The sequence below is a fragment of the Alternaria ventricosa genome, assembly GCF_023758065.1.
Source record: "Alternaria ventricosa strain BMP 2768 chromosome Unknown scaffold_19, whole genome shotgun sequence".
NCBI lineage: Eukaryota > Fungi > Ascomycota > Dothideomycetes > Pleosporales > Pleosporaceae > Alternaria > Alternaria ventricosa.
The window spans coordinates 341,417-361,960 of NW_026055699.1; the positions used below are offsets into that span (position 1 = coordinate 341,417).

Below are 20,544 nucleotides of genomic sequence, written 5' to 3' on the forward strand. Positions count from 1 at the left end.
TAGCCTACATACTTAAATTAAGGTTAGAACAGGCTAGAACAGACGCAGTAGTAGTAGTACCTGTACAGGCAAGAGAGGACTGGAAAGATCGTAAGAGAAGGGGAAGTGTGTTACCAAGAGCTGTGTTACGTTTAGGTGTCATCTTACAACAAAACACTATATCTGCACTATCTTTGGGTATGTTGTAGTGAAATCAGAGCGTCTGGTAACGGATGATCTATCAGATTAATCATTCAGATACCTGCATATCGGTACGACCACGAAAATTGAACTTCTCCAATCGTTCTCGTGTCATCAAAAAGCTCTCAGGAAACCACTCTGGTTTCCCATTCATACTTCCAGCTTCCATCATCTTCACCAACGCCTCCGCAGACTTTAAACACAACACCATACCATGACCATTAAAGCCCGCGGATATCCACAGGCCCTCTTTACCTGGCACCTCACCCACAAACGGCCGTCCGTCAGCCGTCGCGCCCATAATTCCTGTCCACTCCTGTACCACGCGGCGCGATGCCTCTTCTTCAGACTTCTCACCCCAGTTATCTTTACCGAAATATCCAGTCAAGCTCTCGTTGAGGTACTTGGAGATCTCTGGGTTCAAGGTGCTATCGTCAACCGTCCCGTACTCGCTCGGACCAGCCTGAGGAAGACGGCCCAAACCACCACCAATGACAATGTGCTGTCCTCCATCTGGCAAGGGCCGAGGAATCATGTACTCGTAGCCATCGCGGTAGATGAATGAGTATGTTGTTGGTAACGGACTCGGCAGCTTCGTTGAAGTTCCTGGTGCTTGTGCGGTGATTTGCCCACGCATTGGCACGATGGCTCCTTGTAGCTCCTTCATGATGTAGGGTGTGTAGCCGTTAGTTGCGATGATGACGTTTTTGGATGTGATGGTACTTTCTTGGGTACATACATCCCAGCGGTTACCACTGTCGCCTTCCGATTTCGCCGAGGGCCGGATGTCGTGGACTGGCGTGTTCGTGCATAGCTGTAGCCCTTTCTTGACACACTCCGCTAACAACTCGGTCGTAAAACGATATGCGTGGATTCTACCGGCTATGTATTCAAAGGTGCCCGCCAGCTTCTCTTTAGTGTCGATTGTTGGATTGCTGTTTTCCGTCGCAACAGAGAACTTGTCTTGTATGCTCGCGATATCCTCATGGATCTGGTACCATGCAGCATTTCCCACTTCCTTCTCCTTCTCCTCCGCATCAACCCGCAGCATCTGAATCGCCAGTTTGCCCGCTTCAAAGGTAGGCTTATCGTAGATAAGATCGACTGTGTTACACAATTTACTTTCACAGTTCAAACCCAGTTCCTCTGCCATGCGATGCGTCTCAACAATGTTGGCATACTCCAGCCTTGCGATCTTTAACGCCTCTTCTTTGCCAAGCTCTTGCACATGGTGTGTGTAGCTGCGGTAGCTCGCCGCTTTAGTGTGTCCGCCGTTGCGACCTGTGGCGCCTGAGCAGACTTCACGTGCTTCCAACATCACCACGCGCGCGTCTGGCCAGGTGTTGAGGATGTTGTAGGCGGTCATTGTGCCTGAGATACCGGATCCGATGACGACATAATCGTAGGTTTGTGTAGCAGTCGTAGCTTCTGGTTCAGTAAAGTTTGCAAGATGGGACTTCGGATCGTGCCAGTACGAAGGCAGTGGATTGGCGATGGGTGGCGCGACGGGGATGCGCGCTCGTTCATCCATGTCAACCTTGGAACTTTGGCTTGGTGGTGGCTTCTTCTTGATCTGAATGGATTTGCAAAGAATCGTCTTACATCAAAGATCATGAATAGTTACAGCGCTGAATAAGAGACTGGACTCCGAAGATAGAGATGGAGAGGAGGTGATATGGTGGGAGTGGGGCGCGCATCGGCTGTACCTGCTACTTTGGGAGCGTCACTTGCCAGCGCGATACGTGGGCAGCGACGAGCTGTTGCTTCCACAAACGTCCATTGCTAGGTTACGAATTTCGCGACGTCTGATAAGGTACCCTTCATCTCCCGGCACATAATAGCATTGGAAAGCAAGGAGACGACTCATCCGAGGGTGGATTCGCTTTTGCTACTCCAACGCTTATTGGCTGATCCTTCGGGCCAATGATGTCCGGCAGCAAAGTCGTAAAGATGGATGTCTCGAGACAGTAATGGCTTGACACGTCCAACTCCAATGCAAAGATTATCGCAAGTTTCTCTGCACATCTCACCAACTCCTCGTGACGGTGCTACTGCGACGAAGTCGAGCTCTACCCCGCCTAACGCCGATCGCGGTGACCCCTCAGTTGCACGAATCAACACCAACATGGCGAAGACAAAGGTCGTTGTAACGCGACAATTAATCGACGAGGCGCAAAGACTTCTGGATGCGAAAAAGAAAGACTTGGAAATTGTGCAATGGCAGTCCGAAAAGGTGAGTGTCCATCACTGGCGATAAAGACGCGTTGCTGACGATATGCATGCAGCCATGTCCGCGCCCATGGCTTCTCGAGAACGCCAAAGGTGCAACTGGAATCCTAGTCATGCTCACAGACAAAGTCGATGAAGAACTTTTAGAAGCAGCCGGATCGCAACTAAAAGCCATCGCTTCATTCTCCGTCGGAACCGACCACGTTGACCGAAATGCGCTGAAGAAACGCAACATACGCCTCGGCTACACACCAACATGTCTCACCGACGCCGTAGCAGACCTCACGATTATGCTTATTCTCATGGCCCAAAGAAGAGGTGGAGAGTCGATGACGAAAGTCGCGAAAGGCGAATGGCCTCAGATGCCATGGCATCCACTGCTCATGACTGGCCCTCAGATCCGAGGATCTACTATCGGCTTCTTGGGATTCGGAAGGATTGCGCAGGCTTCGTTGCAGAGATTACTGCCGTTCGGGATCAAGAAAGTCATCTATCTTACATCTCAGCCTGGCAAGCCTGTCAAAGAGGATCACTTTGGTCTTATCAAGAACGCTACCATCCCCATCGAACCAGCGAACAGCATCGACCAACTCGCACAAGAGAGCGATTTAGTCGTTGTCGGATGTGCCCTCACACCCGAAACAAAACATCTCGTAAGCACAGACTTCTTCTCCAAGATGAAGAAGCTCGCCGTCATTGTCAACATCGCGCGAGGCCCCATCATCGACACTGATGCACTGGTGACGGCGCTGGATCAAGAGCAGATATTTGGTGCTGGCTTGGACGTGATAGAGAACGAGCCCAACATCACAGCTGATCACCCGATTCTGAAACAGCCGAGAGCTGTCCTTGTACCGCATATTGGAAGTGCTACGATTGAGACACGGGTACAGATGGCTACGGAGAGTGTCAAGAATCTGCTCGCGGGGTTGTCAGGGGAGGAAATGGTAAACGAACTGCAGCTGTAGAGACATGTGACTAATGTAGAATTGCTTTACGTCCAGCCTATCCCTGGCCATACTGCGTGAAACTCCATCGATGCATACGCTATGTCGTATCGCGACAGCTCCACTTCAATTCTAGCAACGCCCCATTTCCCCCAAGTGTGTTCTCCATCCAGCTTCATGCGTCAACCTCGTTCCACTCCGTCGTCTACAACCGGAATAGCAAAGCGGCCACAAATCTTTCAAGAAAGTTCCGTCCATCGTATCTCTGCAGCCCGGCGTAGGCGAGTGCGAAGACCAGCCAGATCTCCAGCAGGGCTACGAACACCCAAAGAACAATGGTCACAGGATCCATCTTGGCACGGGGAATATGCGCGGTGTTGGTGAAGTGAACTGCCGAGGTATGGGTGTGACTGCCGATGTCGAGGTATTGAAAGGCTGATCGAGGGTTGCGAGTGGGATGTTGATAACCCGTGGATTTTGTGAGGTGGTTTTGATGTATTCCAAGGTTGACTGTAATTGAAGATCTGTACCTACAGCTGGGTTGATGTGGCGAGGGGAAGAACTTGCAATGCGCAACGCGGCTGCTTATGGCAAATGCTTTCCCGAGAGTTGTTTGGATATTGTGGCCGTGCTACAGAGTACTTGCAGTGAGAGAGAATTTGCTAGGCGATTCCCATGACAGTGAATGTGCGCCGCTACTTCCATGGGCCCTTCACTGTCTCCATTTTCTCTCGATCCGACTAATTTAGACAGATAGACAGCAATAGGCTGCCAGCGATCCTGCAAGTGGTATCGAGAGTTGAGAGAACGTGTCGTTCGTCATGTCCACCATACCATCTGGGGACCTCGGGAAAGCGTTCAGTAGGGTAATAAAGTAAGGCTGGAAGCGATACTAGTCGCGATCGTTGATAAGGTCGACCTTGTGCGGTCTCGATCAACCATCGTCTTGCGAACTCAGAGCACAGGAGCAGTTACACGTACTCATTTGCGTTTAAATCGCCAGCATCGCGGGCGGCTCAGCGGAACGCCTTGACATCCGCCTTCTTTGGAACTTTCCATCTTTAATGACACTGATACATCGCGTGGAGTTTATAGTAACAGGCAATGCATTCGATATATTGGACGCAGATTTCTAACGAAATGCCGGCGGTCGTAGTTGCGTAGGTCTGAAGGAACTCACCCCTGCACTAGCCAGTTTAGGTTTGGACGATGTCGCCCGCACCCGCGGGCGTGGACGCGTCCCAGCCACCCCGCCGACGCGCCCGCGCGATGTCTTCTCGCCCGTCACTCCTCCTCACATTCGCGCCCATATGTATCAAAACAGCTTGAACCCTCCCGGCACCTGCGTCTGGAAAACACCCGTTGGATCGTACTTCCTCGCCACTTCCCCCATCTTCCCCAACTCAACCCCACCATAGCTGCCCAGCGGATCCTGAAACGATGCTGCGAAGTTGAGATACTTGTACCGATGGAAAACACCTTCTCCCTTTGTCAGTCCTTCCACTAGCTTCACCAAGTCCTTCAAAGCCTCTTCGAACCCATCCGCAGCGGCAGCGTCTTCAAATGTGAAGATTATCTGCAAGAACACCAGATCCTTCTCTGGCGTTTCTTCTGGTCCAAAGCCTAAGCCATTAGGCGATGTGCCATTGCGAGGGGGTGCAGGAAGAGCCTGGAATGTGATCTCCGCGACAGGCTTGGCGTAGGCGTACTGTGCTGCAATCTCGGGTACGACTTCTTTCCACAAGGTATGAATGCGATGAATGATCGTCGGTGAGACGGCAAAAGAGGTCGTTGCCCAGATGGTACGCTGAGGATTCGCGGCTACTTGTCTCGATGCATTCCTAGTATGCTCACTAATGGGAGCTTCAACCATGCCATTTATGACTTGCGGCTTGGTATCGAAAATCGCCTTCAGTGGCCCAGGCCTTTGCGCTGGCCGTGTGTACCACATTATGCTCACTGGAGTGAATGTCGCTGCCGTATGGTTGTAGCGCACAGTGACCCACCCCGCTGCGTATGGATCATATTCCCCGAGCTTGAAATTGGTAAATGCAGAAAGCAAAGGCGTCGTGGCGTTGGGGCCGAACACGATTCTTCCACCATAGATAGGACCAGCAGGGAAAGATGCCAAGTCAAAGCGCGAGACGATACCGAAGTTGAGCTGCCCTCCTTTGAGCGCTGCGAAAAGGTCAGAATGTGATGTAGCGTTGGCATTGACAATCTTCCCGCTCGCGAGTACGACTTCGAAGTTGACGACGCCGTCACATGCCCATCCACGCTCTGGGCTGAAGAAAGATATGCCTCCTAGACAACGTTAGTCAGTCTCCTATGCATAGATTGGTTATACGAATCCCGGCTTACCTCCAGTCAGAAAGCCAGCAGTTCCGACGACGCCAATGCGACCCCCAAGCACCGTCAGATCCCGCTTCTCAGCCTCGTCGTATACGTCCTGCCACAGCGCTCCCGCGCCAACCCTCACAACTCGATCTCCTCTTGCGACTTCGACCTTGTTCATGCTCTGCATGTCGATTGTAACGCCCTCATCGATGTTATTGAAGCCGACGTTCGCGTTGTGACCACCGCCTTTGATCGCAAACTTGGTGCTGTTGCCCACTCGCAGAATATTGATGGCGGTTGCTACATCTTCTGCGGATGTTGGGCGGACAATGCACGATGGGCGCAACCGAAGTTGAAGGAATGGATATGACAGGATTGATGCGTTGTAGGTTGATGCTGCGGGGAAGAAGGTGCGGTTGGGCAGTACCAAGGCCAAGTCTTCACACGAATTGCTTGGATAGCCGTTCGCAGATGCTGCGCCGAACAAGAAAAGACTAGCGGAGTAGAGATCGAGAAGACGCATGTTGCAGAAGGATGAGGTCAAGACACTTCACTGGCACTACCATGCGAGACTCTAGCTCCATTTTAAGCTTTCTCGACACTGCTGGCTCCCAGCATTCCAGCCGGTGCGGGAAACTATCACACCATTCCACGGGCACTGTAGATCTAGAGTGCATACACGAAGCTTTATTAGTGGCGTCGTGATCCCGAGCTATCAGTCAGCCGCAGCCCGTGTGCCTCGATGTGATTGGCGGGTGTGGACTTTGGGATCTCAACCGGGTTGCAGAGATGCGGAGTAAGTTTTACACGACAGATGAGATGGGCTATATTGTTACACAGGTGGGGAGCCGGTCTGATATCGTTGCAGTGAGTCAGTCATGAAGCGAAGGTGGTGGTGTAAAGTTACAAATTTTATGCATCGTTGCTATACGGTAAGTTTTCCAATCACAGTCCATCCGAATTACTCCGCGAAGATGCTATTTTGGGGTATCATTGTTCAAGTCAACTGCCTAATCAGACCGTCGGCCTCTTCTCCTACTTCTTCAGCCCATCCAGAAAGCCTTGCATCACTCGAACAACTGCGTCAATAGTATTGGTCGTATCTGAAATGTCCATGTTTCCCTTGGGATTGCGCTTCTTCTTCATCACAACGCGGTCGAGATCTCCGAGAAGCATTGCCACAATCATAAACCCGTCGCTGGTAGGCCCTTTCCAGTCCGCCTCTTTGTGGACTCTCTCTCCGCTGACGTTGAATCTTGCTTGTTCGGCATCGATCTTCTCGCAAAGCTCGTTGCATTGCAGCGTCAGACTGATGTAGTCGAATTCCAGACGGTCGAGAACGCGAGGAAGCTCTTCTGAGTTGCGAAGCTCCTTGATAAACGACGAGATGTTCAGGTCGCCCGAACCCTGCGTCCGCGAAGAGACTTTACTGTGCCTAGCCATCTCCTCATCCATGCGATACCAGGTGCGCACTCCCGTTTCCCTCTGGTGGACATAGTCGCGGAGAATCTTCGTCATCGGAAGCGGTTCCAACTCGCACGTCTTGTGGGTGGCTTTCCCAAAATCGCGGCTACTGTAAACGTCCTTGTCCGTATTCCGAGCTTTCTTGATGAACGTGGTCGAGTACCCGGCGACGAGCAGCAGGCGCGAGTAAAATTCATCTGGTTTCGTGGGTATTGCGGTGGAGAAGATCTTCTTCGAATGCCGGTCCATGATGAGCTCAAGCTCCGGCCAGAGCCCGCTGATCCAGCCCCGCTTTTGGAAGCAGTTGTACAAATGGGCTATGGCGAAGATTTGCGGGCTGAGATTAGCAAAGCCGAGTCCCATTTCCTCGCGCAGTAAAAGATGGACTAGGGAGAGCTTCGCTCTCAGCGTCGGAATGGTGTTACGCAAGAAGTCTCCATCCTGTGGTGGAAGGATGTACTGAGCGGCAGCCGCTTGACGCGCAGACTCATTACCAGGGCCATTGCTGACGTTCCTCGCCTTGAAATCTATCATCCACTCTTCTCGATTTTGGACAGTCCTGAATATCGGAATCGGGTAGTCGTTCTGCAAACCGCAGAACAGATGATCAGGCGCCAACTTCCACATTCTAGCGTATCGGGCACGGGAGAATGGCCGGTCTAAGATCAGACCTCGGTGTGTATACCCTGAGTCTGTGACTTGCTGAAGTAGATGTGGGAAGATGATTTTCCGCTCTTTCCAAGATGCGAACTGGGCTTCTTCATCCCTCGCCCGTCGTGACATTGGGATGTAATCCCTCAGCGAACGGGTTTGGTCTTTCGTTCGAATTCTGATCGCCAACTCGGCGACGAATGTGAAGACCATTGAGATGAAGCCGAAAGAACCTAGCGAACCGTACGCGCGAGACAGAGCGTCTAATGATCCTGCTAGTAGTGGCATCTGGTACTGTTCCTCATGTGCCCTTCTAGCTTGCTATGCAATGGTAAGTAATCAGTGGGGAAATAGATCAGACCTTTGGTGGACTAAGGAAGACTTACTGGTTCTAGTGCTGCTTCAAACAAGTAGTGTACTAGGAAGTCGTAGTCCTCGTTCGTGTGTCGGTTCGCAATATCATCTTGGATGATCGACCGCGGTGCGAAGAACAAATACTCCCCTGGTTGTGAACGTCGCTCCGCCTCGATCTTTCTGAGCGCTTTCGACGTCTTGCCGAAGAAGTCATCGTCATCGAGAGAGGGATCGAATGGCGGCAGTCCTTTCTCATGAGCTTCTTTTACCAAGGCTTCTTCTTTGTGGCGTATGAGGTGGAACGCAGCTTCCGTCATGAGAGTAGCTCGTGTCTCATCCAAGTAACCTTCATTGCTAGCGGCCTTGTGAGTGTCGTTCCAGTCGGACTCCAGCTGCTCGACGATGATGCGCATATCGTCCGCCAGACAAGACTTCCTCAAAGCGATCTCTTCTTTGGCTTTCCTCTCGGCTTCGAGTTCAGCCTCCGCGTCTTGTTTCACCTTCATATCGAGCTCAAATTTTCGAGCCAGCTGATCCAGCTTGTGACCTCGTGCTTCTTGCTCGGCCTCAGCAGCTGTGATTTCTTCCGGTACGGTCTCTTGACTATTACCAATAGCCTGCTGTGCGCATTCAGGTATCGGAAGGAGAGATGGCGCTAATGTCGGTTCAGTCGCGATGTTAAATCGAAGTTGCGCGGCGTTGGCAGTTTCCGGTTTGCTGACCGCCTGCACTGCGATCTTCTTTATGAGGATCTTGTGACAGTGTTTCAACAGCCACAAGAAGTAGATATGGCCATCGTTCGAAGTCGCATCCGATAGTTCTTCCTGGGCGTACCGATCGGCGTACGCCTGGCGCGTTCTCACAGCCCGCTTGTAGGAGTACCAGACGAACTTGGGCATTGTCGAAGTCTCCGTATGGTCTGCGATATGCTTCGCCAAGTCGAGGATCTTTTCCGTCGAGATGATGTAATTTGTCTTCGAAGCGGTCGAGGTTGTGGTCGCTTGCTTCGCTTGCGTTCTTGCGTTGCCCTTCAGTCGTTTCGAGGGCTGGTGGATCTTAGCTGGATCAGCGATGTCGTAGTTCCGCTTATGCGCAGTGTCAATGAGCCAGAAGATGAATCGGTTGGTGTCAAGCTTGTACTGCTCGTACGAGCCCGCTGTTGATGTGGTCGCCATGAGATGTCGCTTCGGCGGATTATACACAGGAAAGTGATGGTGTGGGGGTAAGACGTTGTGATATAAAGGTTGCAGTTGAGTTTGTGAAGAGCGTATAGAAGAAATGCGGTGAGCTGATGTGGAAATTTGTATTGGCTGCGTGGGAGTCGGCGAGCCAAGCCCTATCTGTAGAAAGGGAAACCCCGCAATGACGAAGGCCAATTTGCTCGAGTAGTGAAACAGGTGGACATGAGGGTTATATAATGCGTTTGCCTGACGACGTGCAGAATGACTGGCTAGAGAAGTCTTGAGGAAGGCGCGTTCCGTCGCTTTATACCCGTCAATTAATTGCGTGATTTGGTCAGGCGCACTGAGCAAACGACACTGCGAAGGCCAGCGCAAGCACGACAATCAGAATGTGAATTGCTAGTAGTCGGGTAATGAAGAAACACCTGTGGAATTGGAACCAAATCGCTAATAATCGTCGTCATAGTGGTAGGAAGGAAGGCCTTCCAAGGCCTAAGCCGAGTATGGGCTCCCCCAAAATTCCAGATCTGTTCAACATCTGTCCGTGGGTATGACATCATTGTCGAATTGGAGAGTAAAGCGAAATCTGACCGACGAAGAACAGCGTTAATGCGAGGACGGCAACAGTACTAAACGTGACGGCAACCTTTTGAACGAGTCAGAACATTATGTAGAACGGATGTGAGACGAACGCACCTTGGTATTGTCGTCCCACAGTGTTGGATGGTGCAGGTGTGTGGTCGCCGACCAGACATGCAAAAACATTCCAACGACCATGCAGACAGTAGCGGAGGTCAAAAACATCACTGGCATTTGCCATGTGACGATTTGTAGCAAGCTAGGTGTCCGACGTCCAGTCTTGGATGAGTGGCTTTTCTCGCCATTTGTCTTTGAAATTAGCTTTCGGATGTTGGCCAATCCATCGCGATGTGATGAAAGGCGGTGCAGTCGGACAGTCTGATCAGCAGCTGTGAGGATGCTGAAAAGCGACAATATGATACCGCAGTACCACGATGTGCGCACGGACCATGGCGATTCCTTCCCATTTGGCAAGATGTTCGGCCAGCTTCCGGTGGATGTGAGAACGCCAGCTAAAAGAGCGGCCTGTCAGATATTAGCATGTCGGCTGTTATGAAGAGCGTTAATGTTGATCGAGGAAAGCCAATGCAATGGATGGTGCTCGTCTTAGCCATCCATGGATGTCACGATCAGGTGTGAAGCATGCGCCATGTGGACGGCACGGCGCCGGTATTAACCGCCAAAAGAGATGTTCGGAAACTCACCACAACACCGACAAAGTTGAGCTCACTGAGCTTGTTGTCTCGCCATAACGTGGTAAGTTCGTCTTTTTCGTCTGCGTCTTCGGTATTGAGCAGTATCTCCAGGGGATCGTACGTCGTGGAGTCCGGAGCATAGATGCCACCACCAAAGAACTGTAGGACACTCGTCAAAGTCCACCTAGGGCCTTCGCTCTCCTGCCCTATCCTCTGATGCGCTGATCTTCCCAGGAGTGGAGTGCGCGAGCCGGACGTGCCTCTTTCCTCAGCATCGTTATCGTACGTCATAGCTCCTGAGCTCTCTTGGTTCTGGTGTAAGCTGGTAGTTCGTGTTATCGGTCCGGATGCGGTGGGGTTCCTGAAGCTTTAAGAACCTGGGGGCAACATGGGAGTGTTGTTACAAGTACGTGTTGCGCGGTAGCATTCATCCGGTTTCTGTGGAGGGTAGGAGGTCGCGTGCCTAGCCGTGCAGCCGCGTGGTGACGTATTTTGGCGCGTGAGCTACGCCAGCCAACGCGATCTTCACAGTATTTACCATTTTGCGCGAATGACACTAGGCTACGATGCACGTTGCTGCTGAAAGCACATCTGGAGATGCATCGTAATGGAGAATACCAGGGGAAGGTTGGTGTCTCCGTCTGAGTGGCTGGGTGTCGGCACAACGGCTACCCCGCGACATCGGGAGGGTTGACGCGCCCCACGTACACACCCACGCGTTGAGATGCACTACATCTGTTGGCCATCGCGACTGGCTCGACCCACATACGGCTATGACGTGAACCACTTTGCACCGCATCTCGCAATGCTAAAAACAACGAAGCTTCACGACATCACGCCTCCTTCCATCGCGTAGAATTTCCAAAATGTCGCAAAAGAACGACCTGTATGTCGGAACCGACAAGCACCGCTGGTGGAAAGAAGCGGTGGTATACCAGGTATGGATAACTCGCTGTTGTGCCGATGCAGATATTGACATGGCGATCAGATCTACCCTGCTTCGTTTCTAGACAGCAATGGCGATGGCTGGGGCGACGTCCCTGGTATCACACAAAAGCTAGACTACTTGAAAGACCTTGGTGTTGACGTGATATGGGTATCGCCAATCTACAAGAGCCCACAAGGTAACTCCTGAATGTTCAAAATGTATGCCATACGCATACTGACCTTTTGTAGCGGACATGGGGTACGACATTGCAGACTACGAGGACATCGATCCCAGCTATGGCACCTTAGCCGATGTTGACAACCTCATCAAAGAAATCAAAAAGCGTGACATGAAGCTCGTCATGGACCTTGTCGTCAACCATACATCGGAAGAGCATGCATGGTTTCTAGACTCGCGTTCATCGAAGGAGTCTTCGAAACGCGACTGGTATATCTGGAAGCCTGCAAAGTATGATGATCAAGGAAACCGCGTACCTCCGAACAACTGGGCGCAGATCCTAGGAGAGGCCAACTCTGCGTGGACCTGGGATGAGAAGACCCAGGAGTACTACCTATCGCTCTTCACGCCCGAACAGCCAGACCTTAATTGGGAAAACCCTGATGTACGCGCAGCTGTACACGATATCCTGCGCTTCTGGCTTGACAGGGGTGTCTCTGGATTCCGCATGGACGTTATCAACATGATATCGAAAGTACAGACGTTCCCGGACGCGGCCATCTCTGTCAAAGACAATAAGTACCAGCCTGGCGACAAATACTACGCCAACGGCCCAAGACTTCACGAGTGGTTGAAGGAACTTCGGCGCGACGTGCTCTCAAAATACGACACCCTCACCGTCGGAGAAATGCCATTCGTCCGCGATGACGACGAAGTCATCAAAGTCGTCGGTGCCGAAAACGAAGAGCTGAACATGATCTTTGTCTTCGATTTGGTCGACATCGACAACGTACCGGGCGATTTTAAGTACACCCTACAGCCATGGGATGCGCGGGACCTGAAGAAGATCGTGAACAGGCTGCAGCGCCTTATGCTCGAGCGCGACGGCTGGAACTCTCTCTACGTGGAGAACCATGACCAGCCTCGGAGTGTAAGCAGGTTTACCGATGACAGCGACCAGTGGCGCGAGTATGGCGCGAAGCTGTTGTGCCTGATGCAGACTACTCTCGCCGGAACGTTATACGTATACCAAGGCGAGGAGATTGGCATGCGCAACGTGCCCAAAGAGTGGAAACCCGAGGAATACAAGGACATTGAAAGCATAAACTTCTTCAAGAAGTACCGCGACCTCTACCCTGGCAATGCTGAGAAGCAGGCCTTAGCAGCCAAGATCATGGTAAGCACAGTGTGTACGATGGTAAATGAGTCATAAGCTGACTACATAATCTTATCTACACAGCAACGCAAAGCTCGCGACAGCGCCAGAACACCCATGCAATGGGACTCATCCACCCAAGCCGGTTTCACCAGCGGAAAGCCCTGGATGCGTGTCAACGACGACTATCCCAGCATCAACGCCGCAGCCCAACTCGCAAACCCCACACCTGCACCTGGTACACTCTCAGTCCACGCATTCTGGAAGCGCGGTCTCGAGTGTCGCAAGGAGAACAAGGACGTCTTCGTGTATGGTGATTTCGAGATGCTCGATATGGAGGATCAGAAGGTCGTTGCGTATCGGCGGTGGAGCGAGAAGAACGCCTTCATTACTGTGCTGAATTTCAGTGGAGAGCAGATAGCGTGGGAGAAGATGGGCGATCTGAAAGTCAAGAAGTGGGTTGCGGGCAACTATGACGAGAGGCAGTTGGATGAGAAGGCGAAGAGTGGGAAGCTGGAATTGAGGCCTTGGGAGGCTGTGCTGGGTATGTTGGAGTGAGGGCTGACTCAGTGGCAATGCCGGAGCTGTGTTGTTTCTGAGTCTGGGGCTTGCCTGAGTTCACGAGAATTGCTGATAGAAGGAGTTGCTTCGTCTGAATCAAGGAAAGATAGAGAATCAAAGTAGAGTTGCAGAGGAGCAAAGGTTTTAAGTAAAGTGATGAATTAAAAGTCATATCTCGAATCCTAACGTTCGTCCAATCCAGAGTCTAATATACAAGAAGCATGCGTGATGCTTCAGCTACGACCGCTTAGTAGTGGTCACCAGAGCCGGAGCCAGATCCAGAGCCGGAAGCACCGCCTCCAACAGAGCCAGAGGCACCGCCGGAAGCACCACCTCCAACTGAGCCAGAGCCACCAGCACCGGCACCAGCACCACCGCCAACAGATCCGGAAGCACCGCCACCAACAGAGCCGCCAACACCAGCACCAGCGTTACCACCAGCACCGGCACCGACACCAGCACCGCCGTGAGCACCACCGCCGATGGATCCTCCAACACCGGCACCAGCACCACCGTGAGCACCGCCACCGACACCAGCACCAACACCGGCACCACCATGAGCACCGCCACCGATACCAGCACCAACACCGCCGTTGGCACCACCGCCGACAGAGCCGTTTGCTCCACCACCGACTGAGCCACCGACGCCGGCACCAGCTCCTCCTCCTACACCGGCACCAGCACCGCCGTGGGCACCTCCACCAACGGAGCCACCGACACCAGCACCAGCACCGCCGCCGACACCGGCACCAGCACCTCCGTGAGCGCCGCCATTGGCACCTCCGTGAGCACCACCCATGAGGCCGCCGAAGCCACCGAGTCCGCCCTTGCCAGCGCCGCCAAGTCCGCCCATGAGGCCACCAAAGCCGCCGAGTCCGCCCTTGCCTCCAGCAGCACCTCCAGCACCAGCAGCGCCGCCAATGCCGGGGATACCAACAGAGCCGCCGAGGCCAGGAAGCTTGCCACCAGCAGAGCCACCGAGGCCAGGAAGCTTGCCGCCGCCGGGCATGAAGCCACCGATCATGCCACCGAGGCCGCCCTTGCCACCAGCAGAGCCACCGAGTCCAGGAAGACCGGCACCGATGCCGCCGCCGTAGCTGGGCTTGCCACCGCTGCCGCTGCTGGGAGTCTCATCGGAAGCACCAGAGTCGTAGCTGGGGCCTGAGCTGGAGCCAGATCCGTAGCTGGGAGAAGTTCCAGTGGTGATGGGAGCAGCTGGGGTGGTTCCCGAGCCGTAGTTGGTAGGGAGAGCAGTAGCGATGCTAGCGAGAGCAAGAACCTGAGCGATTTGGAACTTCATGTTTGCTGTTGTTGTTGTTGTTGTTGATGTGTTTGACGAAAGTCGAGTATTGGACGATTGGCGATATGAGATCGAGTAAAAATGTGATAGAAGTGAAGTGCTCTGCACAAACGATAGTAGGGACTAATAAAGTCGAGTATAGAGTAGTAACGAAAGTGTTGTGGAGTGCTGACAGCGAAAGTGTGAAGTAGATGAGATCAAAGCTGATGCCTTTTTACTTTTGGCGCTGGGAACATGAGGTCTTATACTCGAGGGTTCGGAGTCGCATGGTAGACCTTCGTAGGTAGTAGACAGCCGTAGTCAGTGACCAGACTGGCCCCTGAGCATGATGGTGGCGAGCCTCACAGTAGCTTCGTTTCGAAACATAGTGACTCTATTGAAAGAGTGATGAAGGGTTGTCTAGATTGTCTGTTTCACGCTATCTGTTGCGGGATCGACGGCAGGTAGACGGGAGATGCCTGAGCTGCGCAGGGTAGAGTGAGGGTAAAGCAGGTTAGAGTTGCGGGAGATGCCCCGATGTGCGCAGGGAGGGAAGGTTAGCCTGGCTTCTCCGCACCGTGCGAATGTGCAGCCTTGCGGCCTTGAAACTAAAGTGGGTTGAGCTCGGGTCGTTCGAGGGGAAAATAGTAGCGTTAGCGCATCCTTTATTCGTGATGTCGTCGAGTCGCACACCGATATGGGTGGTAGCGCAAGCAGGAGTTCGTGAGGTCGGCTATCTTGGCTGCAGTTAGGTGGTGGAATCCGCCGTTCCAGGAGTGCCGCTAGGCTTGTTTCAGCCACCACCACCACCGCGACTGACATGTGGACGTCCGTCATCGTCCGTCTCTCCCGACGAAGACACTCATCAGCACTTGCGATGACGAAGAGACGTCGCATCGAAAATAGCTACACGATGCTTACCTCTGTCCAGGTACACCGCGGCAGCCGGCTAAAACGATCCGGCCTGTGCGTCATAGAGTTTGAAGTGGTACCTGAGCTTGCCGACCGACGACTTTGGCCTAGGACTGCCCGACTAGTCCTCAAGCTTTAATTGCGCATGAGCCTCTTCCTTACTAACTACCCGGCAACATTCGCATCGTCGTTTCTGGCACATCCCTTTTGGGGTTCGGAGACCCTGTCGTCCGTTGCAAACAAACAAATAAGTTTATGCTACGGTTCTGGATCCCTGGAGATCTGCCATCATACCCAGATGCGGTGATGCTTGGATGTTTCGCCAATCGCATTCCAGCTGCTAGGATTCGATTTCGTCCTTGGAAAGACTGGTGCTGATGACGAGATTTGTGACAACGTGACGAGATGGACTGGCCGGTCTATCGAACGCGGAACTTACCTTCGCACAAAGCCGCGGACCTGCGTCGTGGGTGTCCCCTATTCTTGTTTCGAGACCATTCCTAGCTGCGTCTCCACATCGAAGAAGCCTATCCATGCGTCCAGACAGTCGAAGTGGAGTCGTAGTCACAGTGGCTCTTCGCTGTCGTGACTCGGCCTGGCAACGCTCACGCCAGCTTGCCTGACAGGCTGGAGCCGCACTTGCCAGTTCGGTACTTGTCGACAAGAAGACGACTACTCAGTATGTTTCAATGAGCCCACTTCAGTGCAAAGAGCTGCGCACCATGTTCTTGTTCACCGCCAGTGCTCGATGCGGCCAACTTGACATCCATTACCTAACGACGAGGAGCTACTCAACGGAATATGCTCTTACCGCCCAATGCAGTGCAGATGCCAGACAACCAGCCTTGCACACCAGCATCTTGCAGTTAGAGCGCGCGAAGATCCCAATCGAACGCCGCACTAGTCGAGGAAGACACCGATACCCTCATCACTGCTGTAGCCAAAGTCACGGAATCCCGGGTACCTGAACTATTGATTTGTATAGGCTTTGTTACCGGTGTGTGCTGTCAAACTTTGAGATCATCCTACGGGTATCGAAACACTAACTGCTCCATCAACGCCATCGCAAACCCAAAACAATCCAACAAAATCATCGTCTTCCATCGCACTGTATCCGTCCTATACCTCGCCATCAATGACGACACCCAGTTTAGTGGTGTCGCACTGATTGGTATAGTCTCCATCTCTTTCTTTCTACTCAATGTCCTTGCTCCCTCCCATGAGCCAAGGGCCGAGAGCCTTGTATAATCTATTGCGCATGTTTACTTCTCCCAAGGCGACTAGCAACGAAGACTGACGTCTCGTCCTTCTTCGCTGACCCGGTATTCTGCCAGCCGTGCTCGATCACGGGGGCGCGTCTGGAAGGTGTGGTGACGGGTGTCTTCGGTCCCGGTGTGCTCGAGCCGGGAACATCATGCATGCTGGGGGCGCCCTTTTTGCAGACCTAGAACGCATGTATGTTAGCGAGGCACTGGATGTTGTATAGGATAGTATTACCTTGAGATGAGAGCCGTGGAACCATTGCCCGTATACTCTGCCGAATTCACGCCTACAGTGGAAGCACGTAATCGACTGTGCCTTCGCCTTTGTCGGCTTCGACTGCTGGTAGCCAGTCAAACCGAGCTTACCCAGAAGGCTTGTCTTCTTCTCGGGCGCCCATTTCGCGAAGTCATCGCACTCGTCGAGATGGTCGCGGCAGGCATCCTGGCTATCTGCCACCAGGAAGAAGTACCCGCAGGCACATGTATCCTTTGGGGGCTTCTCTGGGGTCATCTTCGCCGGGGCGGGCGCGGTTGTAGGCGCCTGGGTGGGTTGAACCACCTGCTGCGCAGGTTGGGCGAGAGTGACATCGATGGCCTTTGCCATCTCTATGACTTCGGGATGAGCCTCGACAACGGCTGCAGCGAACTTCTTGATGAATGCACACTGGTGATCGACCGTTTCTTCCAGCTCAATCTTTACACGACGTATATCCATCGCCGTCCCAAGGCAGGGCATACCTTGCGGAAGCGTTACTATCGTTCGGTCAGTGGACATCGTCTGGTACAGGATGGGTTTACACTTACGCTCAGGGTCTTGTCGTCTTCTTGCCCATATGGCGTCATGGCAATCGTTCCTCGGTTTGCCGAACTTGTTCAGCACGGTTATCAGTTCCATGTTGACATTTTGGATGATGCCTTCGAGAGCATCCCATTCCCTCCCAATGGCCATGATCTTCGCGTCCTGTACTTCTACCGAGGCCTTCAGACGATCCGCACGGCGCTTCTCTTCACCTTCGGATGCTGAAGATGTCTGTTGTGGCGCTAGAGAAGAAACCATGTCGTTGTCCTTGCGGACTATGGCGGCGGCGTGTCCGGCGTGCAATGTTGCAAGCTCATCATCTTTGCGAGCGATGACAGCGGCGTGCTCGGTGTGGAGTGAGCCAATCTCTGATTCCTTGCCAGAGATGGCGATAGCGTGGTCGTCGCGTGCTTGCTTCAGCTCTGCGTCCTTGCGAGCGATGACAGCGGCGTGCTCGGTGTGGAGTGAGCCAATCTCTGATTCCTTGCCAGAGATGGCAGCGGCGTGCTCGGTGTGGAGTGAACCAATCTCTGATTCCTTGCCAGAGATGGCGGTAGTGTGTTCGTGGTGGGCTTTCTCCAGCTCTTCGTTCTTGCTGGATATGGCAGCGGCGTGTTCGGCAAGCAACAGCTCCAGCTTCTTAGCTTCATCGGCATTTTGGTCCCTAGCCAGATCGAGCTCTTTGCGCAGCTCCTGCAATTGGCTATCATGGCGAGACGTAATGGTGTCGAGCTCTTGGTCTTTGAGGGTCAAGGCGGCCGTGTGCTCGATCTGCAAGTCTTTCAGCTTATTGGCCTCGTCCTCCTTTTGCTGAGTGACCATATTGAGCTCTTTGTGAAGCTCCCGGACTGCATCATCATGACGAGATACGACGATGTCGAGCTCTTCGTTTTTGCGGGTTATAGCGGTAGCATGTTCGATGTGTAGACGTTCCAGCTTCTCGGCGTCTTCGTCCTTTTGCAGGTTTACGGGAGCGAGCTGATTGGAAAGGTACTCCGACTGGATACTGTCGCGAGCGGTGATGGCGGCTTTGAGCTCATCGTCTTTGAGCTTGATGGCGGTAAGGTCACTAAGGTGTTGAGCGCGTGATGCATCGAGTTCCGTATCCTTCGAAGTGATCGTCGCAGTGAGTTGGGTGCGCAGGCTCTTGACCTCTTCCTGTTGGTCTTTGTCCTTACTGGAGATGATGGCTGCGTGGTGCTCTTTGAGAGAGCTGACTTCGCGATCCTTGTCAGCAATGGCGTTGGCGTGTTGCGTTTTGAGGTGGGAGATATCGAGTTGTAGCTGGTGAATCTGCTCGTGGGCAGCGTTCAGATCGCGGGTCTTCTTCTCAAGACCCGCTTCACCGTTCAACTGCTCTTTGGCTGTCTTCAACTCAGTCTGAAGTCGATCGCACTCGGCCTCAAGCTTTACACGTTCGCGCTCGGAGTCTCTCATCTGGCGGTTGGCGTCCTGAAGTTCGTCGTTGATACTTTCTGCGCGCTCGTCGGCATCTCGTGCAGACTGACGCGTTCGCTCAATTTGAGTCTCGAGATTCGCCACTCTTCGAGAACTCTCGGTGCGGTTGAACTCAGCCTGTCGCAGGTTGTTCCTACATTCGCGAAATGACTCTTCGATTTTCAATTTATTGTCGGCCAGCTTTTGCAGTTGCGCCTCCAATCGGTGACAGTCATCCTTCAGATCAGATGCGCCGGTCCGAGCGATGTCGAGCTCCGCATTCTTGTGGTGAAGCTCTTCCGACATGTTGTTGTGACCGGCCACAAGTGTACGGATCCGGGTGTCTTTAGTCGCATCGGACCATGTAACAGACTCATGTACTTGTTTGAGCTTGTCCAAGTTTGGAGTGTGTAGTGAATCGTAAGTTGAGGGGTTGGTGAGGTCGGAGAAGAGAGAGTTGATGACGTCGTTCAATGCAGTAACCGATAGTGAGAGCTTGTTGTTTTCCAAGGCGAGCCGGATCTTTTCAAGCTTTTCCCGGTCCAGGCGAATCTTGCTATTATGAAGGCGACGGCTGACATTGTTCCGGTTGATCCGGTGGAGGTCTTTCCGGGACATGTTGGAGGCTTTCTTCCTCGCGTCTGAAAGATCTACCATCTTCGAGAAGCTCCTGTAGAACTGCTTACAATAGGAGAGAGACAGTTTCTGGGGTTTCTTCTTGCCAAAACACCAGACTAGCATCCCATGAAGAGATCGGACGATCCATGTGATGTCGATCGAGAAATCTGATAGACGGTCCTTGCCGGAGTGGCGAGAAGGAAAGCACAGAGAGTAGATGTAGATGAGTAGTGGAGCGAGTAAGGCAGAAAGTGCGTTTATTCGCCTGAAATTTGGTTCATGGAGTCAGTGCACATCCTACACATGGTTCACACTTGGGTATTACTCACAGAAGGGCAATATCGTCTTCAGAGGGATGCTTTTGCAGCTCCAACTCGAAGATATTGATGTGGAGGACATGGCGAAACAACACGTCAGAGACATGGTGGGCGACAGAAAAATAGGGAAGGACAATGAGGAGAAGAGCGTAGACCAGGAACATGGAATACATGATGGCGGTGGGGAGCGCGAAGCGCAAACAAAGTGATTGAGTGTATCAGGAGTAATCAGGGACTGAGTGAAGCAGTAGAAGTTCAAGAAATGAAGAAGAGGTGGGTGTTTTGGGTGGTAGTGTTGAGGGAGGGAGAGTCGCTCAATCGCGACACCAAATTTGCCATCGCGGAACAAAGTATCGGCTGTGCGAAATAAGCGAGGCGGTGTTGCGTCATTGAATCAGGTGAGCTCGAGATCAGATGGTGGAGAAGTGAAAGGGAAAGTGAAAGAGCGCGCAGTTCGCGTTCGATGCGTGGCCCGCGCGGA

The 20,544-nt window shown here is 52.8% G+C and overlaps 8 protein-coding genes across 8 annotated transcripts; 2 read left to right on the top strand and 6 right to left on the bottom strand.

Moving 5' to 3' along the window:
* Positions 1-229: 229 nt before the first annotated feature.
* J4E93_009052 (uncharacterized protein) lies at positions 230-1,877 on the bottom strand (the record flags this gene model as incomplete). The annotated part of the gene is made up of 2 exons (XM_049346946.1): positions 230-1,753; positions 1,827-1,877. 2 exons carry the CDS (start codon positions 1,875-1,877, stop codon positions 230-232), a joined length of 1,575 nt encoding a protein of 524 aa, XP_049195901.1.
* A 428-nt stretch (positions 1,878-2,305) lies between these two features.
* On the top strand, positions 2,306-3,377 carry J4E93_009053 (uncharacterized protein; the record flags this gene model as incomplete). The annotated part of the gene is made up of 2 exons (XM_049346947.1): positions 2,306-2,413; positions 2,466-3,377. The coding sequence occupies 2 exons, from the start codon at positions 2,306-2,308 to the stop codon at positions 3,375-3,377; spliced, it is 1,020 nt and encodes a 339-aa protein (XP_049195902.1).
* Positions 3,378-4,671: 1,294 nt separating this feature from the next.
* J4E93_009054 (uncharacterized protein) lies at positions 4,672-6,216 on the bottom strand (the record flags this gene model as incomplete). Its single annotated transcript, XM_049346948.1, has 2 exons — positions 4,672-5,660; positions 5,718-6,216. 2 exons carry the CDS (start codon positions 6,214-6,216, stop codon positions 4,672-4,674), a joined length of 1,488 nt encoding a protein of 495 aa, XP_049195903.1.
* A 512-nt stretch (positions 6,217-6,728) lies between these two features.
* On the bottom strand, positions 6,729-9,337 carry J4E93_009055 (uncharacterized protein; the record flags this gene model as incomplete). Its single annotated transcript, XM_049346949.1, has 2 exons — positions 6,729-8,129; positions 8,195-9,337. 2 exons carry the CDS (start codon positions 9,335-9,337, stop codon positions 6,729-6,731), a joined length of 2,544 nt encoding a protein of 847 aa, XP_049195904.1.
* A 562-nt stretch (positions 9,338-9,899) lies between these two features.
* On the bottom strand, positions 9,900-10,908 carry J4E93_009056 (uncharacterized protein; the record flags this gene model as incomplete). Its single annotated transcript, XM_049346950.1, has 3 exons — positions 9,900-9,989; positions 10,040-10,447; positions 10,627-10,908. The coding sequence occupies 3 exons, from the start codon at positions 10,906-10,908 to the stop codon at positions 9,900-9,902; spliced, it is 780 nt and encodes a 259-aa protein (XP_049195905.1).
* Positions 10,909-11,483: 575 nt separating this feature from the next.
* On the top strand, positions 11,484-13,436 carry J4E93_009057 (uncharacterized protein; the record flags this gene model as incomplete). The annotated part of the gene is made up of 4 exons (XM_049346951.1): positions 11,484-11,555; positions 11,606-11,741; positions 11,794-12,899; positions 12,963-13,436. 4 exons carry the CDS (start codon positions 11,484-11,486, stop codon positions 13,434-13,436), a joined length of 1,788 nt encoding a protein of 595 aa, XP_049195906.1.
* A 250-nt stretch (positions 13,437-13,686) lies between these two features.
* J4E93_009058 (uncharacterized protein) lies at positions 13,687-14,739 on the bottom strand (the record flags this gene model as incomplete). Its single annotated transcript, XM_049346952.1, has 1 exon — positions 13,687-14,739. One exon carries the CDS (start codon positions 14,737-14,739, stop codon positions 13,687-13,689), a length of 1,053 nt encoding a protein of 350 aa, XP_049195907.1.
* A 2,235-nt stretch (positions 14,740-16,974) lies between these two features.
* Positions 16,975-19,894, bottom strand: J4E93_009059 (uncharacterized protein; the record flags this gene model as incomplete). Its single annotated transcript, XM_049346953.1, has 2 exons — positions 16,975-19,862; positions 19,888-19,894. 2 exons carry the CDS (start codon positions 19,892-19,894, stop codon positions 16,975-16,977), a joined length of 2,895 nt encoding a protein of 964 aa, XP_049195908.1.
* Positions 19,895-20,544: the final 650 nt, after the last annotated feature.